The sequence below is a fragment of the Bactrocera oleae genome, chromosome 5 (assembly GCF_042242935.1).
Source record: "Bactrocera oleae isolate idBacOlea1 chromosome 5, idBacOlea1, whole genome shotgun sequence".
Lineage (NCBI taxonomy): Eukaryota > Metazoa > Arthropoda > Insecta > Diptera > Tephritidae > Bactrocera > Bactrocera oleae.
In genome coordinates, this window is record NC_091539.1 from 29,797,964 (window position 1) to 29,819,072 (window position 21,109).

General features: G+C 39.2%; 1 protein-coding gene across 2 annotated transcripts in view; it reads right to left on the reverse strand.

Annotated features, from left to right (window-relative positions):
* Positions 1-16,356, reverse strand: part of LOC118681514 (E3 ubiquitin-protein ligase TRAIP-like) — a 43,909-nt gene extending 27,553 nt beyond the window's left edge. The window contains exon 1 of one of the 2 annotated variants that reach the window (XR_011396485.1): positions 16,009-16,356. Coding sequence is in view for 1 of the 2 variants with exons in the window: in XM_070109941.1 (XP_069966042.1) it covers positions 16,009-16,124 (116 nt within the window). In the remaining variant the exon portion in view is untranslated. The remainder of the gene's footprint in view (positions 1-16,008) is intronic. The other variant, XM_070109941.1, reaches the window with a different exon arrangement.
* Positions 16,357-21,109: the final 4,753 nt, after the last annotated feature.

The following is a 21,109-nucleotide window of genomic DNA, read 5'->3' on the forward strand; positions in this document are numbered from 1 at the left end:
TCACGCAAAGTTTTACCCCGATAGAAAGATTGTTGCTTGATTTACATACTGGAAAGTGGAAGAATCAAATGGAATTTAAAATGGTGTTATATGGAAAATAGGCGTGGGCGATTTCGCCCATTTTCGCAATATAACATGAAATATAAAAAGAATGTTATGTACCGTATTATTTGGTTGTATTAATTTGGTTGAAATCTATTAAGCGGATCCCAAGATATGGGTTTTCACCTAAAACTAATTTGACTAATTTTGATAACGCGGTTCCTATAAAGTCATCTCATACCATACAGTCCTTATATAAGTATGTCAGATGGAGTTTAAAATTTTGTTATACGGAAAGTGGGCGTGGTTGTCTAATACGATAATATCTAGTTCAATTGGAATGTGACCGTTTGGAATTTTTCTGATATCATCGCGACAGTACTTATAAATATGTTTAGTTTGTAAGGAATTTAGCATATATTATAGCGGTCCCCATCCAAAACCTCAACCATTAAAAACGGGCCTCTGAATTTTGCATCTAACTTTGTTTGATGTGTCTCTTCATTTTTCAATAACACATAACTAACAATCGTTGCTTTACCTTTATCAAATCTTGCTTTATTATATGATGCCGTAGTTTCCATAGTCTTCCATAGTTTACTAAATTAATTTCGATCTCAGTTTTTTTTTTGGTGATGAACAGAATTTGGAAAATTTGGAGCTAAGAGCTGAGCCCTGGTCAGGTATGATACGAGTGGGTACCCCAAACAAGGAAACCGATGACTTAATAGCTCAGCAGCTCTCGGTATCTAACTTTAGAGTATGGAACAAGTAAATGAATTTCGTAACGACGTCCGCCTGAACAATCACATACTCTTTGAGATCACTTTTACCACTAAATTTTCCAGTTATATCAACGGATATAGTACGCCAAGGTATATTTATTTTCGGAATAGGATGGAGCTCTGCTTGAACTTTTCCCGAAGAACATTTAACAGTTTTCATGTTATACAATTGTCAACAAATTTTCGAACATATTTATTCATTTTAAACCAATAATACTAATAGACTTTTTCGCTCATGTTAATTACTGCCTCGTCCTTTCGCAAATCATATGTTTTTGCCAAATTTTCTCAGTTCAGTAGAATTAAATTTGTTTACAATATTAACTAGGTCCGAATCTAATCGCTGCTCATCGAGAAGTCAATCGCATGAGATATCCGCTAGATTTACTCGCTTGTCAGGAATTTTGTATACTGACGAATGATAATTTGTTTGAATGGGATTTCTTGACAAAAAATACCATCGTGAGCCATGGGCTTTTCTTCACTATATTGAATATCAAAGTTGAATGATTGTAAATACACCTACCAGCGATGGTGTTTGTAATAATAGCAATAATTTTCTTTCGAACTTTTTCTAGCTCTGCATTCTACATAAAATTGTTCTTCTGTGAAGTGTGAGAATATAGAGATTTCATTATCAGAGAAAACCCAAGTACAAATTTGCGGAAATACGAAGCCAAACTAAGAAAGAAAGCAGTAATGGATTGCGGCGGAGGCAAAGAACTATTTTACGCGGATTCGGTCTTTGGTATTCCGCTCGTATCTTATATCCCAATTACTGAAACAGTTCACAACAACTACATTTGGTAACATTAAAAAAGAACATCCAACACAATTTTAAACCTTTCAAAACCCGACTCTTTTGGCGGCGACACCACCATAATGTCGTCCATATAAACGATTACATGAGTGAGCAAAATCTTCCAACGCACTCATAAGTGCACGCTGAAAAACAGACGACGCGTTTTTGAGACCAAGAGGCATTGTCAAAAATTCATATTGTTCTTCAAGTGCTACAAACGCTGTATATTCAACAGAGTCCGGATGGATTGGGATCTGATGATGACCGCTATCCATATCTAAACAAGTGAAATAATTAGCACTACAAAGTCTTACAATCTGATCACTGATAAGAGGCAGTAGGTATTTCTCAGAAACTGTGTTTGAGTTAAGTTCCCTATAATCAACACAAAATCGATCTAAGCCATTAGGACTAGCATAGGGAGAAGAACTAGGACGAATAGTATGTCATTTTATTAATTCATTTAATCTAGTTCGAACTATTTCATTTTCACCACGACTGAGCCGATATAGTCGCCCTTGTACAGTTTTGCAAGGATCTATGAACCTAATTTTTATTTCACACATATTAATCCTTGTACAAGGGATGTCATTAGTTGTTGTTGTTATAACGGTTATCTAGTCCCCGTTTAGGTGATAAATTCCAGATTCGTTGTCGTCGAGGTCATCTAACGGGAGGCCTAGGAAACGAGCTGTTTCGACGGGGTCGGACCATAGGGAGAAGGGTGTTAGATGAGTGGGGTTTGTTGGGCATGCAAAGAGGTGGTTAGTGTCATGCGGAGACTCTTTGCACGCAGGACATGTGTTTGGTATGTCGGGGTCTATTCTGGATAAGTAGGAGTTTAACCTGCTACAGTATCCAGAACGAAGTTGCGCGAGGGTCACTCTGGTTTCGCGAGGCAACTCGAGCTCTACGTCTGCTATGGGTGGTGGTTTGACTCGTAATACGCCATTCACTGAGAGGGAGTCGGTGAAGGTGTTGATGGCTCCACTGTGAATGGCGGGCAGTGCCTGTCTGCAGTTCGTTGCGTCCGAAGTCCGGTTGGCGTACTGCCTAATGTCGTCGAAGTAATCAAGGAAAGACCTCTTGATGTTCCTAGGAGGCGGCTCCGCTACAAGCAGGCGACTACAGGGGTGGTTTCTACGAAAACACCCCAGCAGAAACTGCTTGGAGAGGAATTTGTTGTGTTCCTTAACCGGAAGCATACGGGCCTCACTATGCAGGTGTTCGATTGGAGACATCAAGAGGCATCCCGTGATAGTCCGAAATGCAGTGTTCTGACAGTCTGAAGCTTCTTCTTCTGCGTGTCACTGCATCCAGGCGACCATATTGGGGCTGCATAATTTAGGACCGGCCGGCCGATTGCCTTGTATGTTGCCAACAACGTTTTGGCTTTGACGCCTAAAATTTTAGGGTTATTAACTGTCGGAATTTTTGTGTCATCGACTGAAATGTTCAGGTCCAGTCTGTACTCCTTCGTCCAATTTATGAAGATGGTCGCTGTAGATTTATTGGGGGAGAGTGTTAGGCTCCTTGCAGAGAAGAAGCGAGAAAGATCGGAGAGGTAGCTGTTTACTTTTGAACACATGCCATCGATTCCATTGCCCGTCAATATCGTACAGTCATCAGCGTACGAGGTCACTGAAATTCCCGCTGGTGGCTGGGGGAGTTTCGAAATATAGAAATTAAACAGTAGTGGGGAGAGGACACCGCCCTGCGGAACCCCCTGTTTAATTTTCCTAAGTTAGGAGTTTTGACCTCGAAACAGTACGGATGAATGCCGACCGCTCAGGTAGTTCATAGTCCACCGCTTCAGCAGTGGAGGGAGCGTTGATTGTTCTAGGCTTTTGTGTCAAAAGCTTTTGACAAGTCCAACGCTACGAGGATCGTCCTCTCTTAGGGTGGCTTATGGTTCAGGCCATGAACTATCTGGGCGTTTATGACGCCAAGTGCTGTGGTGGTACTGTGCACTTTTCGGAAGCTACGCTGATGATCTGCTAGACTCAGGTGGTGAGTGAATGACGGGAGTAACAAGGCCTCAAGTGTCTTCACTACTGGGGAAAGGAGAGTTATCGGGCGATAAGACTCCCCTTTGTTGCCTGGTTTCCCAGGTTTCAGTAGTGGGACCACTCTTCCGACTTTCCACACATCGGGTATTTGAAGAGTGGATATCGACAAGTTGAGGACCTTGGTGAGATAGTTTACTCCCGTTGGGCGTAGGTGTTTTAGCATCAGCATGCTTATTACGTCAGAGCCGATGGATTTAGACGATTTCGCCTTTTTGATGACACTCTGAACCTCCCCATCGGTGAAAGTAAGTGGTGCGCAGTCTTTTGGCATTTTGCGCAGCCGTCGGGTAACACATCGTTTGGCCTTGTCGGTCGAAGGGTGCAGTGTAAACTGCCGGCGCACTTCTTCGGGTCCAAGGAGGCATGGGCATCGAATTGAATTTCAACTCGGTCGTCATGTCTCCTCGGGTTAGACAAGGCCTTGACAGTATTCTAAAGCTTACTCACACCGGTGGAGAGATTACAGGACTTCAGGTGCTCCACCCATTTTGTCCGCTTATGTTGGTTTACCATTTGACGAATCTCCAAATTGAGATCCCTTATGCGGAGATCACAGGGATCGGGATGGCGTAAGGTGTCGCGCTCGTTTGCTAGTACAGCTGCTTCGGCTGGGAAATTTGGGCGGAGTTCCGCGATTCTACCAGCTGGTATGAAGCGAGCGGTAGCAGCAGCGATCACCTTGCGGAATTGACGCTCGCCAACGATGACGTCCGTAGGAATGGGTAGTGCGTTGAAGGTGCTCTCAGTAAATTCTGTGAAGCCGACCCAGTTAGCTTTGTTAATGTCCACAGAAATAAAGTCAGGAGGTTTCTCGATCGAGATAATTATGGGCAGATGGTCTGATGCGAGAGTTAGCATAGGTCGCCAGGTTATGCTATTTATCAGACCACCGCTAGCGATGGTAATATCGGGCGAGCTATTACAGGTGCTCATAATTCTGGTGGGGGCTTCGTCATTCATTGTGCAGAATGTCGAATCGTCAATCTGTTCCGCCAGCTCCATCCCCCTACGATCATTTGACAGGCAGGAATGCCAAAGATCGTGATGCGCGTTAAAATCGCCTAGCACCAAACGGTTTTCACCACGAAATAGCGCATCTATGTTCGGGTGATATCCTGTTGGGCAACATGTAACTGGGGGGATGTATATATTAAATATTTTGAGCTCGACATCGCCTGACCGGACAGCTATACCCTGACATTCTAGGGTAATGTCCCTGCGGTCGATGTCAACATCGATTAGACGATATTGCACGGTGTTGTGCAATATGAAGGCTAGGCCTCCACCATTATCTCGCTCGCGATCCTTACGTAAAACGTTGAAACCTGCACAACTCAGAAGATCTGAGCGGCTGTTTAGCTTGGTTTCTTGGACCGCAGCTATCGTTACGCGCTTCCGGCTCATGAATGCAACTATCTCCTCGATCTTACTCTGGAGTCCGTTGCAGTTGAATTGTAGGAGTCGCGTTTGTCGCGGGTGTCCAGTCATGATCGTAGGGGTGAATGGGGTGCGTGTTGGTGGTGGTTGTTGCAGCTGTACTATCCGCATGGGCGGTTGTCGCACTGTGGTGTTGATTGGTGACGCCACTGTATGTGATTGCGGGGGCAGACTCCTACAGCATGGGGCAACGACGCACTCCATGCTCGTGTGGTGCGCAGACCTTAACACGACAGAAAGTGACACCAGCCAGTACAAGAATTGTACTTGACTGATGTGACATTCCGGCGTGCTACGCACGGAACAGACTGTGCGAGGAACCAGGAGTTGCTGGGTGGTTCTCGCACGAGGATTGGAGCTTTATAAAGGTTGGTCAGACTGGGAGTCATGCTGTCTGTGTCAGCTCCTTAGGGCCGTGGAGGTCCTATCTTGGCCACTCGACTGGAGCCGCAGCGCAGTGCGCGAACATGGTGCAAGTTGCATAGTCGTTGAGGCAGATGTCGCATTATTGCGTTGACAGCATGGGGCCACGTAACTCGTGGTCCACTCCCTATGTGTCTTAAGGCCTGAACAGGTCTTAAGATGGCTCCATCCATTGCATGTATTGCACCTAACCCAGGTGTAGTTTGGATGGAGCCTTTTAGCGCAAACGCAGCAGTAGAATTCCTCGGGGCCAGCACGGGTCAGGAGGATACGGAGCAACCCTGCTGCTAGGTGTTGCTCCAATGACGACAAACTAAATCTAGAGCTTACCGATCCAAACAGGGTTAGATCGCCGAAATAACAGCCCTTGGCCGGATAAAATCCGGGTCAATTCCTTTATCGCAGAACCGGCTGTTGTGCGAATTGCTGTCATTAGTAAACGCTGTTGCGTATTGTTCAACATGGAAGAATATTTTTAGAACATTTTCATTAATGACAACACTACCTAAAATTTGTAATGTACTGTATATCACAGCATCATCACCCTTTTATATTTCAACATTATTTATGCGTTTGCTAGCTAGCTTGTGGCCAACACTCTCTCTAATCAATGAGCACTCCGCCCCGGTGGATAGACCTCAGCTTGTTGCGTCATATTTGTACTCACTTTTGGTTCTGCTGTAAAGCAGTGATTGACGCTTTTTTGTTGCAATACGCCCTGTTTAGCTGCAGTTCCCGTATTTGAACATTGGTTAACAAAACGTCCAGGCTGGCTACAACAGGACACAGTCGGCTTTTCTTTCTGCTGTTTCATATCAATACCGTGTCGCACCTTGGTTCTGCAGTCCGCAATTTATGTTCAGCTTTTTGCCAAAATGACACATAAGATTAGACATCTTCGCTTTTTTTTATTGTTGGGCCCAGCACATTCAGCAAAGCCAGCACTGCGCTTTTTATCGAAGGTAAACGCCTTTAACTCTGATTGTAGCTTGTTTCTAGTTTTTACATTCGTAGTAAAAATAATTCGTTGCAAGCGACTATCAAAGACATCCTCGTTAAACGATTCACAGATTGTTGTCGTCAAGCACTAGAGGTAGCTTGTCCATAAACGTACAGTAGGGGAAGAATTAGACCTCCTTGGTGGTCTCCAATACTTAAGAACATGCAGAAAAATTGCGGGAAGCAATTCAATTTTGCCAAATTATCCCAGAAAGATACAGAGTGGGATAACTATCATAACCACCTTCGGACATACAAAAAGGAGGTAAGAAAAGCAAAAAGAAATTCGTGGAAATCTTTTTGTAATGACATCGAAAATACGGCAGAAGTGTCTCGACTGAGAAAGATAATGACAGTCGAAACATAGCATCGGATACCTTCAGAAGCCAGATCACAGCTGGACGGTATCCAGTAAAGAGAATAATAGGGGAGGATATAATGGAGAGTGAAGTAGGCTCAGAGTCCCCTCCGCTAGACATAGCGTCAGATGGCAATGTTTATTGGGCAATAGGCAGCTTCAAGCCTTATAAAACGCCGGGACCAGACGGTTTATTCCCTGCTCAGTTACAGCAGTCCCTGAGCTACACAATAAACTGGTTAACAACCATGTTTAGAGGGGCACTGAAATTAAACTATATTCCCTCGATATGGAGGGAAGTTCAGGTGATATATATACCAAAGGCTGGCAAAAGCTCACACATTAATCCAAAGGATTTTAGACCAAATAGCCTTTCATCATTTGTATTAAAAACGCTGGAGAAACTAATAGAAATACATATAAAGGACATACTAAACCCAAGAAAAATGTCAGTTTCGCAGCATGCGTACTCGAAGGGTAGATCCACAGAAACGGCATTAAGCTAAGTGGTAGCAGAGATTGAAAAGACTCTGGAAATAAAAGAATACACCCTCGTAGCCTTCCTAGACATAGAAGGTGCCTTCAACAACATCCAGCCGAAGGCCATATTGAGCGCGCTTAAAGATCTGGGCATATCTGAGCCTCTCCGGAAGTTAATTGAACAGATGCTCTTGGGCAGGTCAATTATTTCAACGCTGGGAGCTTCAACGATGCACAGATCTGTCCGAAGTGGTACACCCCAAGGAGGCGTGTTATCCCCATTTCTCTGGATCCTGACAATGAATAAAATGCTTGTGGATCTAGAAAAGAAGGGGGTACATGTTGTGGCCTACGCTGATGATGTGGCAGTATCGGTTAGGGGCAAGTTCCCGAACACCCTCGCTAGCCTTATGCAGACAATATTAAACGATATTAATCGATGGGCCGTATCATGCGGACTGAATTTAAATGCTAGCAAGACAGAACTAGTATTGTTCACTAAGAAACACAGTACTCCAGAAATCACGCCGCCATTTTTAAATGGCACCAGGCTAACGGTAGGAGATAAAGCAAGCTACTTGGGACTAATTTTAGACAGGAAGCTTTCTTGGAAACAAAACTTGGAAGCGAGGGTAAAGTAAGCAGCTACAGCGCTTTACACATGTAAATGAATGGTGGGGCCCAGGTGGGGACTGACACCTCGGGTGGCTCACTGGCGGCTCACAGCAATTGTAAGGCCGATCATGACCTATGGTATAGTAGTATGGTGGCCAATTACAGAAAAGAAATATGCGATTAGAAGCATGGAAAGTATACAAAGAGCAGCTAGTATTTGCATCAGTGGAGCTCTCAGAACTACGCCAAGCCAGGCACTCAACATAATTTTACACTTGCTGCCAACAGATCTGTATTGCAAGCAAATGGCAGCGAAGTCAGCTCTGAGACTGAGGGAATCCTTCCTACTAGTCGCCAGCGACAAGGGGCATTCTATGATACTTAGAAAGTTCCCGTTTCTTCCCCTAACTACGGATTTTCGCAATCCTATGGAGCTGAACCTAAATCCGGTCCTCAATATTGCCTTCCCCTCCAGAGAGGAGTGGGAAAGGGACGTAGTGTACAAGGAAGCAGGGATAAGCTTCTATACGGATGGTTCCAAACTGGATAACCGAGTAGGCGGCGGTGTCTTCTCGGCTAAACTAGATACCAAAATCGCCTTCCGGTTACCAGACCACTGCAGTGTCTTCCAAGCAGAGGTCACTGCAATTAAAGAAAGCCTTCTTGTACTAACAAAAAGTGTAATCACAACAAGAAGTGTATATATATACACAGACAACCAGGCGGCTTTAAAATCTCTGATGTCTCACAGGATTTCGTCGAAGACAGTAAAAGATTGCCATGATCTTCTAGCGGATCTGTCATCCTATTTCACGGTAAATCTGCAATGGGTCCCAGGACACAGAGACATCCCTGGGAACTGCGTAGCAGATGAACTAGCCAGAACAGGCACCACCCTACAACTAGATCCTGGTAAGGAGGACATAAATATGCCTCTGGCTACTTATAGATACCTAATCGACAAACATGTCATTAATATAGCCGAGTGTCAGTGGAATCAATCCCTGACCTGCTCAACTAGCAGGCAAACCGACTGTTAAAATTCAAGAGGAATGATATAAGAACTCTCGTAGGAGTACTAACAGGCCACTGTCTAGTAGGCAGACATGCAAGTAGACTTGGCACGCCATATAACGACTATTGTAGAAGCTGTCAGGAAGTAGAAGAGGAGAAGACCAGTAAACATCTTCTATGCGATTGCGCAGCACTATATAGGAAAAGAATCGCAACCATCGGTCGTGGGTTTCTTGATGACGTCTCGGAGGTTGCACAGATAAAACTTGTCTCACTGATGAAGTTCATCAAAAGTACGGGGTGGTTCAGAGAGGAGCCAATAGAGTGAGGGGATCACAGTCCCAGTGGTATCACAATGGGCCTCCTAAAGGCCTAAGTGTGTCGAGTGACAGCCACTTTACCTAACCTACCCTACCTACTATCAAAGTTTGACATATGCGCAGGCATACTTGATACTGCGAACAACACTTCGTTGTTAATGACGTCACCAAAAGACTTGCATATATTGCATGACATTCGTCGAAAGTCGGACGGCTGGTGTCTCTTCGCTTTCGTATCGTTCTATGAACAATTCTGTAAACTGTTCCCACTTAATTCCGGGGTAGAAATTTTGTGTTAACCCCTCCCAGCGGTGGTTGCTCGGAAGAAATTATATCAGCGGTCATACACCACTGTGATGTGTCAACGCCCGTAACGTCGCGGTTAAATTTAGGCAACGTGACAGCACGTGCACGTGTCGTAGCCTGCATAGTTTTTGCTAACACACTCAAATTTCGATTTTGCATCTCGAGGATTTTACGCCACTGCTCTTCTGAAAATGTAGGAGTAGGTACAGAACCCACTTCTGATGACGGGTTCGCTTCTAAAATATAGTCGTCCATCTTGACATTTAAGCGTCACACTCAAGGTGGTATCTTTCAACGAATTCCTGTGGTGCTGTGTCAAGGATGACATGATACTAGACTAACTAATTTTCTCAATTTTTTTTCTCAATCTCTTTCCCAGATTAGGATGATTAGGGAATTTTGAACAGCTGATTTCAAAAAAAGGTGGGATGCCAGAAATAAAACCGCTAAAAGTATATGACAAAACAGTGCGAAACGAAAGTTCAAGGAACGACACAAATACTTTTGAATAACGTGCAACTAAATTTTGTTTGCTATTCTTTGTTATAAAGTCAAAATATTTATATAGATAGAGATATTTTATTATGAATTGTATTGTTTCTTTGATATAGTTTTTTTTATTTATTTATTATTTTATTATGTTATATGATTTAAATAAAAAAAAAATTATAACATGAATACACGTGTTTAGGGCTTTATATGCGTATATATGCTATAGGTCTACTCGGAAATATCGAAAAGTAAAATGCCAAAAAGTTATTTTTAAAATACTCTATCCATTATCTCTCGACGGTGGCACGATTGACAAATGTTATACAAAATGTGGGTTTTGACAGCTCTCTCTCTCGAATCAAAGAGTTGCGTATCATGTCATCCATGGCTGGAGGACACACAGTAATTGAAAAATTACTGACTCTTTATACAAGCGAATTTAATTGCTCAACTGTCTCTTCACTGTGCCTTGCTCCCACACATTTTCAAGGGCTAACATCTAGGCCTTGCTCACATTCAGCAACACTCAGGACTACGTTCAGCCACAGAGCATTTTTATCTCGTTCCTTCATTCTTCTGTTAGAGAATATATGTTGAACACGCTCTTGCCACATAAACTTCTATGCAATATAACTTGAAGGTAAAAGATGGCATACTCGTACAATAAACGAAAAGAGGGAAACAAGACCCTGAACACGGCAAATTCATACAGCCTTGTGTATCCTTTAAAAACCTACACTGAAAATAACTTCATATCACGACATACATATATAAAACTTATGCGTCACGTTTTCTCTGGGGTTAACTCCTAAACTACTGAACCGATTTTAGTTAATTTACCACACTGTGTCCAGTTTGATCCAACCAAACAGATTTTGTCTAAAACGTTGGTCGGCAAACGTACACGTTCAAATAATTTACTTTTTGAGAGTGTGTTCGCATGGAGAACTTCTCAACTGTACCTGTGGTATATTTTACTGTTCCCCACCCTTTTCACACAAGTGTAATTAGCATTTAATACTTAATACTCTTTAAATCATTTCTTTTAACACTTCTTTAGTCAAAAATCGAAGAGCACACAAAAATGTGTGTTTCTGTTGAAAAAAAACAAACTACTAATCGAAATTGGCTGCTAATGCAAGCACATGATAAACATATATGTCCAATTATAACAAAAGAAAAATATAGATAATCGCATGTACACAGCCCGCGAAAAATGAAAATTCAGCTTTTCCTTTGAACATACCTCGCATATGCATATTACACACTAAACAGGACAAGATTACGATTTCTTTGGCGCCGCGATCTAATGGTATAAACGGATAGAGGTGGTAATCAAGGTTAAGAAATGTGTACACATATGCCCGAGATAGTATAGTTTTCGAGATATTTTATTTAAAGTTAAAAAATAATGCACCCTATTTCATTATGTTGAACACATTTTGCACACCTTTTTCAATTAATATATTTGCAATTATACTGTATATGTTGAAATAAATCCAAAATATGGATTTATTGTGCGTTTTTTAAGAAAATAAATGTACTTTAAATTATTTGATCAGATTAATTTTTACTTCGTGGGAGTGACATGACATTTTAAGTCTCCATGTACCCATGTACACTTAATATTTGGATCAGGTTGAAATTCAGGAAACCATGTCGTTTGTTTATCCACGAATGGATGTCTGGTATCAGTCTGTGCGTCCAGCGTGCTCTGGGTGAGGTTTGCTACCATTACTTCCACATTGTCATGCTTTTGGTTATCTCTACTTTTTTGGCTTCTTTAGATGGCTCTGATTACTTGTATACTCGCGCGAATTCGTCACCCTGGATGTCAATGGGCGACATAATGACTATTACTTCAACAGCCTCACTGGATATTGTTCGGAACGCCCTGATAACTCTTATTGCCGACAGCCTATGAACTGCGTTTATTTACATGACCGATCTCATTACCTTTGTGAGTAAAAATCGCCGGCTGGAACGCACGCAACCTTTATTTATTTTATTCGCTTTATCTACAGAGTATTCGAGGTGTTCCTTAAATTTTAGCCTTGAGTCTAATATTATTCCCAGATACTTCAGCTGTAGTTGTGAAATTATCTCTCACTCCCCTATTGTGAGCGATATTCTTTCAACTTTTCTTGTGCAACTAGGTGTTTAGCCACTGCTACCACTATATCGTCGTTGGCGTATGCGATGTATTTATCGGCTTTATGATAATGTTTACAAGATATTAAGGAGCGCGTATTTCATACAGGGCCGAGTTGAAGGCACCTACTGCGCATTTCGCAGTGTCAACGACATTGTTTAGTGCGTCAATAGGGGACCTCCTTTTTATAAACCCGTATTTCTGATAATCCGCCGGCTTTCTGGATTGCTAACTCTATGCGGATTCTTACTAGGCTTTCGTACACTTTGCCAATCGTGTGAAGCATGCACAGAGGTCGTTATGATGAGGCTTCCTGCGGAGGCTGATTTGAGTTGGGAAGTAGGACCAATCGCTGAACTTTCCATGGATTGGGCAATATACCTTCCTTTAAACACGCATTTCATAGTCAATTTTTGCCTTCCTTTAAGGTTCTATTTGGTATTCCATGTTGTTGTTGTTGTTGTAACGGTTATCTAGTCCCCGCTTGGATGATAAGTGATAGTTTTGTTGTCGTCGAGGTCATCTAACGGGAGGTCCAAGATACAGGCTGTTTCGACGGGGTCGGACCATAGAGAAAAGGGTGTTAGATGAGTTGGGTTTGTTGGGAATGCAAAGAGATGGTTTGCCATCGATACCAGGCGCTTTGCTGCTTTTATTTTTTCCCGCTGTCGCCAATACTTCTTCTTCATTAACTAGTAGCGGTGACTTTACACCTTCGGTTCGTGGTTTAGCATAGGAAATCGGATAATGTATTGGGGATAATTTTTAAAGGATATTCCTCATAAATGATGTGCTTTTGGGTTGTTGTGTCTTATTTTTGAGTTTCGACATCCAAGTCGTTTTCTTCCTCACAGAGCTTTTTAAAATGCTCACACACTGACGACGCGAGCGATTATGACCAGCGATATTCCTCTAGTTTCTAGAGCGAACTCCGGAAGAAAGTCTTTAGACTTGTTAGAGCATAGCAACTAACAAAGTATATGCCACGTATATTTGCACATGTGAAATAATTATGGACTTTGGAGGAAAATATAAAAGGTTGGCCTTTACATGATCATATTGTAGCCTTGCCAGATAAGTATGTGGTCCAGATGCTTTCCGAACGCTGGGAGTATTGCTCGCTTAGTTAGGCGTCATGAATGTTTTTTTTTGTGTTTTTCAAATATTGTCTGTTTCAGCAGATCTTGTGCTGTAGCACAGTGGTTTAAATTTTGCTGTGGTATCCTCATTTTCCTAACCACTTAACCATCTCCAAATAGTTGAGGCAGATAAGTTATATATTATTTTGCGTCGAACTTCTTTCAGCATTGAAGGCCCTCGGCCGCGCTTCAAAAAAAAATAATATGGTCTGTCCAACACCTGGATGTTCATAGTTCTTTTCACTGAAAAATGTGTACAAAGTGTGTAAAACATAGTGTAATAGCGTGCATTACTTTTACCTACAATTTTTGAACTTTAAGTACAAATATCTCGAAAATTATAGGTCTCAGGCGCGTATATTTGTAATTTTTTAACACTGAGGACCTCTTTTATCCGTCCATACCATCAGATCGCGGCGCAAATGAAAACGTAATTTTGCCAAAAATTAAAGACATTTTAATTTTCGAACATAATGTAAATATTCCTTTGAAACCGAGTGCTGTTGCAACCATGAAAGAAATTTCAAAATGAAAAGGAATACCGAATTGCGTAGCAGCGAGCTGTTACGAAAAACAGATTGTCTTTCCTCGTCGTCCCATCACCTACGAAAGCCGATTTGGGCGAAAAAAGTAGTCCTTTTCTGAATATGCAATAATTAAACTATCTGAAGCTAACCACATAGTGAAAACGGTTTTATCAGTTAAGGGGTTAGGGGTAGTCAGAATTTCAAATAATATATTTGTTTTATCTATTTATTATATTCTCTGAAAATTTCAAGTTGATCCGATAATTACTTTTTGAGTTATTCGACAAATAACAAAGAGCGCTCGGGCACTTCAATGCGCTCGGGGGTTCTGGTGTGAAACTTTAAATGCGTTTTTCTCAAAACTATGTTTTTTGAACTGGTGACAACTGTAACTCGAAAACCGCTCAGTAGATTTTAATGAAATTTATACAGCTTTTAGAATACATAATGAACTCGGGCCTGATCAAAGGATTTTTCCCCAAAAATCTAAAAAAAAATTCCTGAAGCCATTTTGTTAATTTTTGCAAAAAAAAAAGCTTCGATCAGGCCCAGGATTATCTATTTATAAAACTAATTTCTTTTATCCAATTGATTTTAGATGAATCTCCAAGGAATTATGATGGTCACCGCCAGGACGTTTGTTTGGAATTGGGGCAACACAAACAACTATAACTTTGGAAATTAAAATTTTTTTTTTTGACTTCAAGTCAAAACATGGTATAATAATGCCATATTACTACTTTTGTAAAATATCATGATTTAATAGCAAAAAAAATTACTGAAATTCCTCATTTTTTCGTGCCTCTGACTACCCCTAACCCCTTAAAGCTATCATCCAGTTAAGTTACAAGAGGTTAAGGACAATATTAATCGGGTACTGATAAAACGGCTTTGCTTTCTGCCGCGTAAAAAAAACACCCTGGTTGATACAGTTAGGCATTATTTGGAATTGGTTATAATGCAACCGTTTTGTAAATTTGTTAGAATGCAATCCTTTTATCCTAATCCTAAATAGAATTGAAAAAAAGTTAAAAGTTTAATTAAATTCAGGTTTGCATTTTTATACTCTCGCAACCTGTTGCTACAGAGTATACTAGTTATGTTCACCTAACGGTTGTTTGGATCACCTAAAACTAATCGAGTTAGATATAGGGTTATATATAACCTACTATACTGCAAGCTGTAACTTGAGTAAAAATTGAGATATCTTTGTGAAACTTGGTACACATGTTTCTTGGTACCGTAAGACGGTTGGTATTGCAGATGGGCGTAATCAGACCACTTCCACTTCTATTAATCAAAAACAAATAAATTGCCATAACTAAGCTCCACAATAAATATAAGACTGTTATTTGGTATACAGGATAAAATTAGGAAGGGGCATCTGCAATTAAAAAATGTTGGGCGTGGCCGTGATCCCGCCCCCTAACAGGTTTAATTGCATATCTCCTAAACCGCTCAAGCTATAATAACAAAATTCACTGAGGACAAAAGATTTTAGCCTCTATCGACATTGTAAAAATGGGTGAAATCGGGTGGCAGCTCCGCCCACTCCCCATATAACGGTACTGTTAAAAACTACTAAAAGCGCGATAAATCAAGTATTAAACACGCCAGAGACATTAAATTTTATCTATTTATAAACAACACTTATTATCTGACAACATGGAACCCATTTGTTATTGTTCATATTACGAAAATTGTGTAAAAATTAAATACTTATTTAAAGCAAATACTTAAATATTTAATATAAAATAAATATGTAGAAACACTGAAGTGAAAAGTTAGTGTATAATAAGTGCATAATATAAAAGAAAATATAACCATAAATCGAGAAATTGTAAAATGAAATTTGTGAAATTTTCAACTTAAAATGCAAATATCTCGAAAACTATAAGTTTCCGGCGGCAATAATTATATATATTCGTGATCTGGAGAATCTTCTCTATCCAACCATACCCCTCTTAACCCTGAAATCGTGGGATGCTAAACTAAAGCCCACCCGGACTTATAAACATATTCAACTTTAATCATGAATAACTACATACCGCGATTGCCATTGTTGCATACAATGAAAATGGAAGACGTGCCCACAAGATGTGCTACATAGAATATCACTATCTTTATAAATTTCCGAACAAATAACGCAAGATAATCCCAGCATTGTAAATAGGTTTAAGAAGACTGCATTCAATTAAAATCCACTTGTTGATTATCAAGCATAACTTAAATGCAGTTTAATGGGAATCCCCGATGTTAACTAAATTGTTGCTCAAAAGATACGAGAATAAAGGACTTTCACTAACAATATTGTGCAGAGAATGCCAAATACGAATTCAATATAAAAGAAAGAGACCGATATAGCGGTATCTTTTAGAGACCGCAATTCGAGATTCGTATAAAGAACTTTTCGATAACAATTTGCGAAAGGTGTGATCCTAGAACTACTAAAGTCTATAAGGGTGAATTCACATGCCGCTGGAACTTCACTTTTTTTAAATATTAGTAGTAGAATAGGAAAGCAGTATATTTATGTGAATGAAATAGGAAATTGCATTGGATAAGTACAAAATAATGTTTACTTAAGTATCTGCAATAAAGATTTGCGATACAATTTATTGGGTTTATCAATCCAGTGGTAGGATCTAAATGATGAGTCGTTTAACTTATAAAATCGGATACATATGACGATATAACTTATTTGAGGAAGGCTATGTATCTTTATGTTTAATGCGGCCAAGAGCTGTTATTTCGGCGAATATTTCTTTTGTCATTTAGACCCTTTGTTAATATTTCGAAGAAATTGGATGAATTAACCCAATTGTGGGCGAATTATAACGGTGCCGCAAAGTTATGCTATCGAGATTGCACATTTCCCATGATTAAGATAATCAACTAAGAGACGTTTTGTCAATGTCTGGTTAATATTATCCTTAACCGCTCGTGCTTAACTGGATAATAGCTTTAACTGACATAACCGTAAGTTATTACAATTTTTTGTATATTTGAATGCAAATATGCCTAATATATAATGATAACGAGCGACAAAAGAATCGCCTTCTGAACTCTATCTATGTTCATAAATTTTACCGCTGACGGCTGTCATTTCCTGTTCTGGTTAGAAACTAACCAGTACTCCTTCTTTCGGTTAAGTTTACCAGAACTTAACATTGAGAAAACAGCCCTAAGTATATTCGATAGGAACAAAGAAATCTAATGCGAAAGGAATACCTTCTCCGTTTGTTCTATTCGCTATTCTATACTAAGTAGTTAACGCAAAAATAAAAATTACGGAAACGGTAAAAAGTATTAATCGTTAAATTTATTATCAATTATGAAGAAAATTCGATAATAATTAGAAAATTATTTTTATCCTTTGCAAGAAAGAGGTAAATTTTTATAACTTTTAGATATATAGATTACAAATTTAAATAATAAATTAAACGTGTTTGAAGACGTTTTTAAATGCATTCATGCATATGTCATCGAACCTAATGTCATTGATAACCTCAAATTCGACTGATCTACTTCTCTGGTGAAGATAAAATATTGAAAAGACATTACACATTAAAAAGACATAAATATGCAATTCAAATGCAATATATAAAATAATAAAAAGCTTAACTTTTAGTAAGTTTTCACATAACTTATTAGTAGCACACCTAATTTGAAATTTTGTTTGGTAGTCCGTACCTTTAAATATAACACTAATATTTCAAATAAGGAACACATAATGGGAAAATGAGTTCGACCACATGGGGGGCAAAAACGGGGCAAAAACCGACCCCGAGAAAGTTAGAGCCATACGGGAATTAGTTATTACAGGGGATTCATTAAGGACTTCGCGTCAATAGCAAGGCCTTTGACCAATATTCTCAAAGGAGAAAATACCACGATGAGCAATCATATGTCCAAAAAGGTAAAAATTTAGTTTAATGAAATTCAACGAAGCGCCTTTGAAAGTTTGAGAAATATCCTGGCTTCCGAAGATGTTATTCTCGTGTACCCAGAATTCAAACAGCCTTTTGACTTAACCACTGACGCCTCCATTGGCCGGCATAGGTACGGTTCTGTCTCAAGGAGGCAAACCAATTACCATGATTTCGCGAACGCTAAAACAAAGCGAAGCGCACTATGCCACAAACGTAAGGGAGTTGTTAGCCATTGTCTGGGCTTTGGGTAAATTGCAAAATTACCTACAGTGAATCAATTAAGTTAAGGTACAAAGGCATTTTCTCTAATAAACCTCTAATTTTTTTATTAAAAAGTAAATTTTTTGTTTGGTAATTCAAGTAGCGAATGCATTTCTTTTAAAATCAGACAAAAACATCAAATCCATTAATTTCACGTCAAAGAAGATTTGGTGAAGTGAATTAAAAAATTATTGATACAGAAAACATATGATAATTTTAATACTTTGTTGGTCCCCCTTTAGCTTTAATTATTGCTTGCAAACACCGATGCATGCTTTTTACTAGCACCTGAGTGTCAGACTATGTAATTTTGGCCCATTCAATCTCTATAGCGGTTTTTAACGTGTACTTAGACGAAATATTGTGTTTTCGAATTCTTTTTTTTAACAAATCCCATATGTGCTCTATGGGATTAATGTCGGGTGATTGTGGTGGTGTTTGGAGTTGCTTGCAGTTACATGAAAGCCATTCGCGGACTAGAGACGACGTATGTTTTGGGTCATTATCTTGTTGAAAAAGAAATCGGCTGCTGTAGAGACCCAGTTTTTGCACGCTTGGACGCAAATTTTCCTTCAAAATGTTCAGATATATATATATAAACTTCAAATTACCCACGCCATATAAGCCCAAACCATCATGTTCCCCCCACAATGTTTGACTGTAAGAATCAAGTTATTTTCTTGCATCTCTGCATTGGCACGACTCCACACTTTCATTACTCCGTCCGACCCAAAAATGTTGAATTTGATTCGTCGGTGAATACAACATTCTCCCAAAACGAATCTGGCTTATCAAGATACGCTTTAGCAAATTTTAACCGTTTTTTCTTATTTGCTTTTGATATGAATGGTTTACGACGCGCAGTTCGTCCGTAATAACCAGCTTTATGCAGCACATTCCTCACAATTTGAGGATTTACATTTTTTGAAATTCAACGTTTAGATTATTCGTAATCTTTACTGCTGAAATACTCGGATTTCGTTTAACTGCAACGATGGCATTGCGTTCTTCGTTGGGCGTCAAAGTTTTAGGTCTGTCTGAGCTGAGTTTTATATAATATTTAGATCTCCGTTATTTGTATACGATTTTATAATGTTATAAACACTTGAATGGCGTTTCCCTATTATGTTGTCAATTTCACGTAAAGTGTTATGTTTCAAATATAATTTTAATATTAATTTTCTTACTTCGAGCGAAATTTGTAAACCGCGGCCCAATTTTTTTATTTCAGCAACTAAACTTTAACACTTTTACGCTTTTACACTTCTTAGTTCTCTGTCCGGCTTACTCAAAATATTAAAAAACAAGTAAAGAAGGGCTAAGTTCGAATGTAACCGAACATTTTATACTCTCGCAAAGTTAAATAGTATACTCGTTTGAGATTTCTTTGTGGATTGACTGATATTTTCGGTAGAAGGTCAACTATAGGCACTGGGGTCCACATATTTAGTACTTAGGGGCTTGAACAGTTTTGGTTCGATTTAGACAATTTTTGGCCACAAGGTGGCATACTTTAATCGCATTATTCACGCAAAGTTTTATTCCGATACAGTCATTGTTGCCTGATTTGCATAGTGGAAAGTGAAAGAATCAGATGAAATTGAAAATGGTGTTATATGGGAAATAGGCGTGGTTGTAGTTCGATTCGCACTATAACATAGAAATATGAAAATAACGTTATGTACCGAATTTTGTTGAAATTGGTTAAGCAGATCTCAAGATATGGGTTTTTACCTAAAAGTTTGGCTGTGCCACGCCCACTGTCTAATTTTGAACGCGGTTCCTATAAATTCATCTCATACCATCCCAGGGATAAAATTTAATGTCTCTGGCGTGTTTAGTGCTTGATTTATCGCGCTTTTAGTAGTTTTTAACAGTACCGTTATATGGGGAGTGGGCGGAGTTGCCACCCGATTTCACCCATTTTCACACTGTAGGTAGAGGTTCTAAAAACATTTGCTTCAAAAACCTCAGTGCTACCACTGGTGCTCTGCTATAATTTTTTGAAATATCGGCGGGTGATTCACCGAATCTGAAAATGGTTTAAGAAAAACGTGTTTTATTGCTAAGCATATAGTACATTCAAACTTACGGGTTTAATTTACTTTATTGGTGGCACACCATCATGGCTAAGCCAGAGAACGAGAAGGTGCAAATTGAATTTTGTATGATGCTCGATTGGACGGCTAGCAGAGCTGAAAAATTGAGATCAGGGAGTTCACCATTTCCTGAAGTATTTGCTGTTATTTAACAGAAATGAGGATTTATAACAACGTTCTCTAGCAAAATACGTTTTTCCCAACATAAAGAGAAAAATGAAATCAAATGAATGAGAAAACAAAAAATACAAATGCCACTTCACATATGTATGATTATTTTTTATCATATAAATTTTTTATGATAAAAATTGATAAAATATAATTTTTTGCACACAAATGAGGCATGTAATATGTGAAAGATTATGAAAAATATATATATATTTTACTTTTTTAATAATTTTCAAATTTCAACCATTAAGAAATAGAACTTTGATATTATTACTTATCAATAAATACATGTGCGCGCACTGCTCTATATGTAAGTATGTATGTACAAATATGCGTATGACATTGCAAAATAAGTAATGCATACACAAATCTATATACATATAAGCGTACAAATGTATATATGTATGTCAGCCAATAGGAAAAATTCAAACATTGTTTACAAAAACAACAATTGTCTCAAATAGCATGAGCAGCGTCAGAAATCAATATGGCAGCCAAATTGACAAATCCGAAATTTGTAGTAAATCAACTCAACAATATTTTTCTTTCATATTTCTTTACATGTACACATGATATGAAAATGCCGACGGCAAAACACAATTCTGTACTTTTATGACTCCATATTGCTGTCAAATACATGAATTATTTAAGAATTTATATTTATATTATATTTCTCATAATAAAGTAAA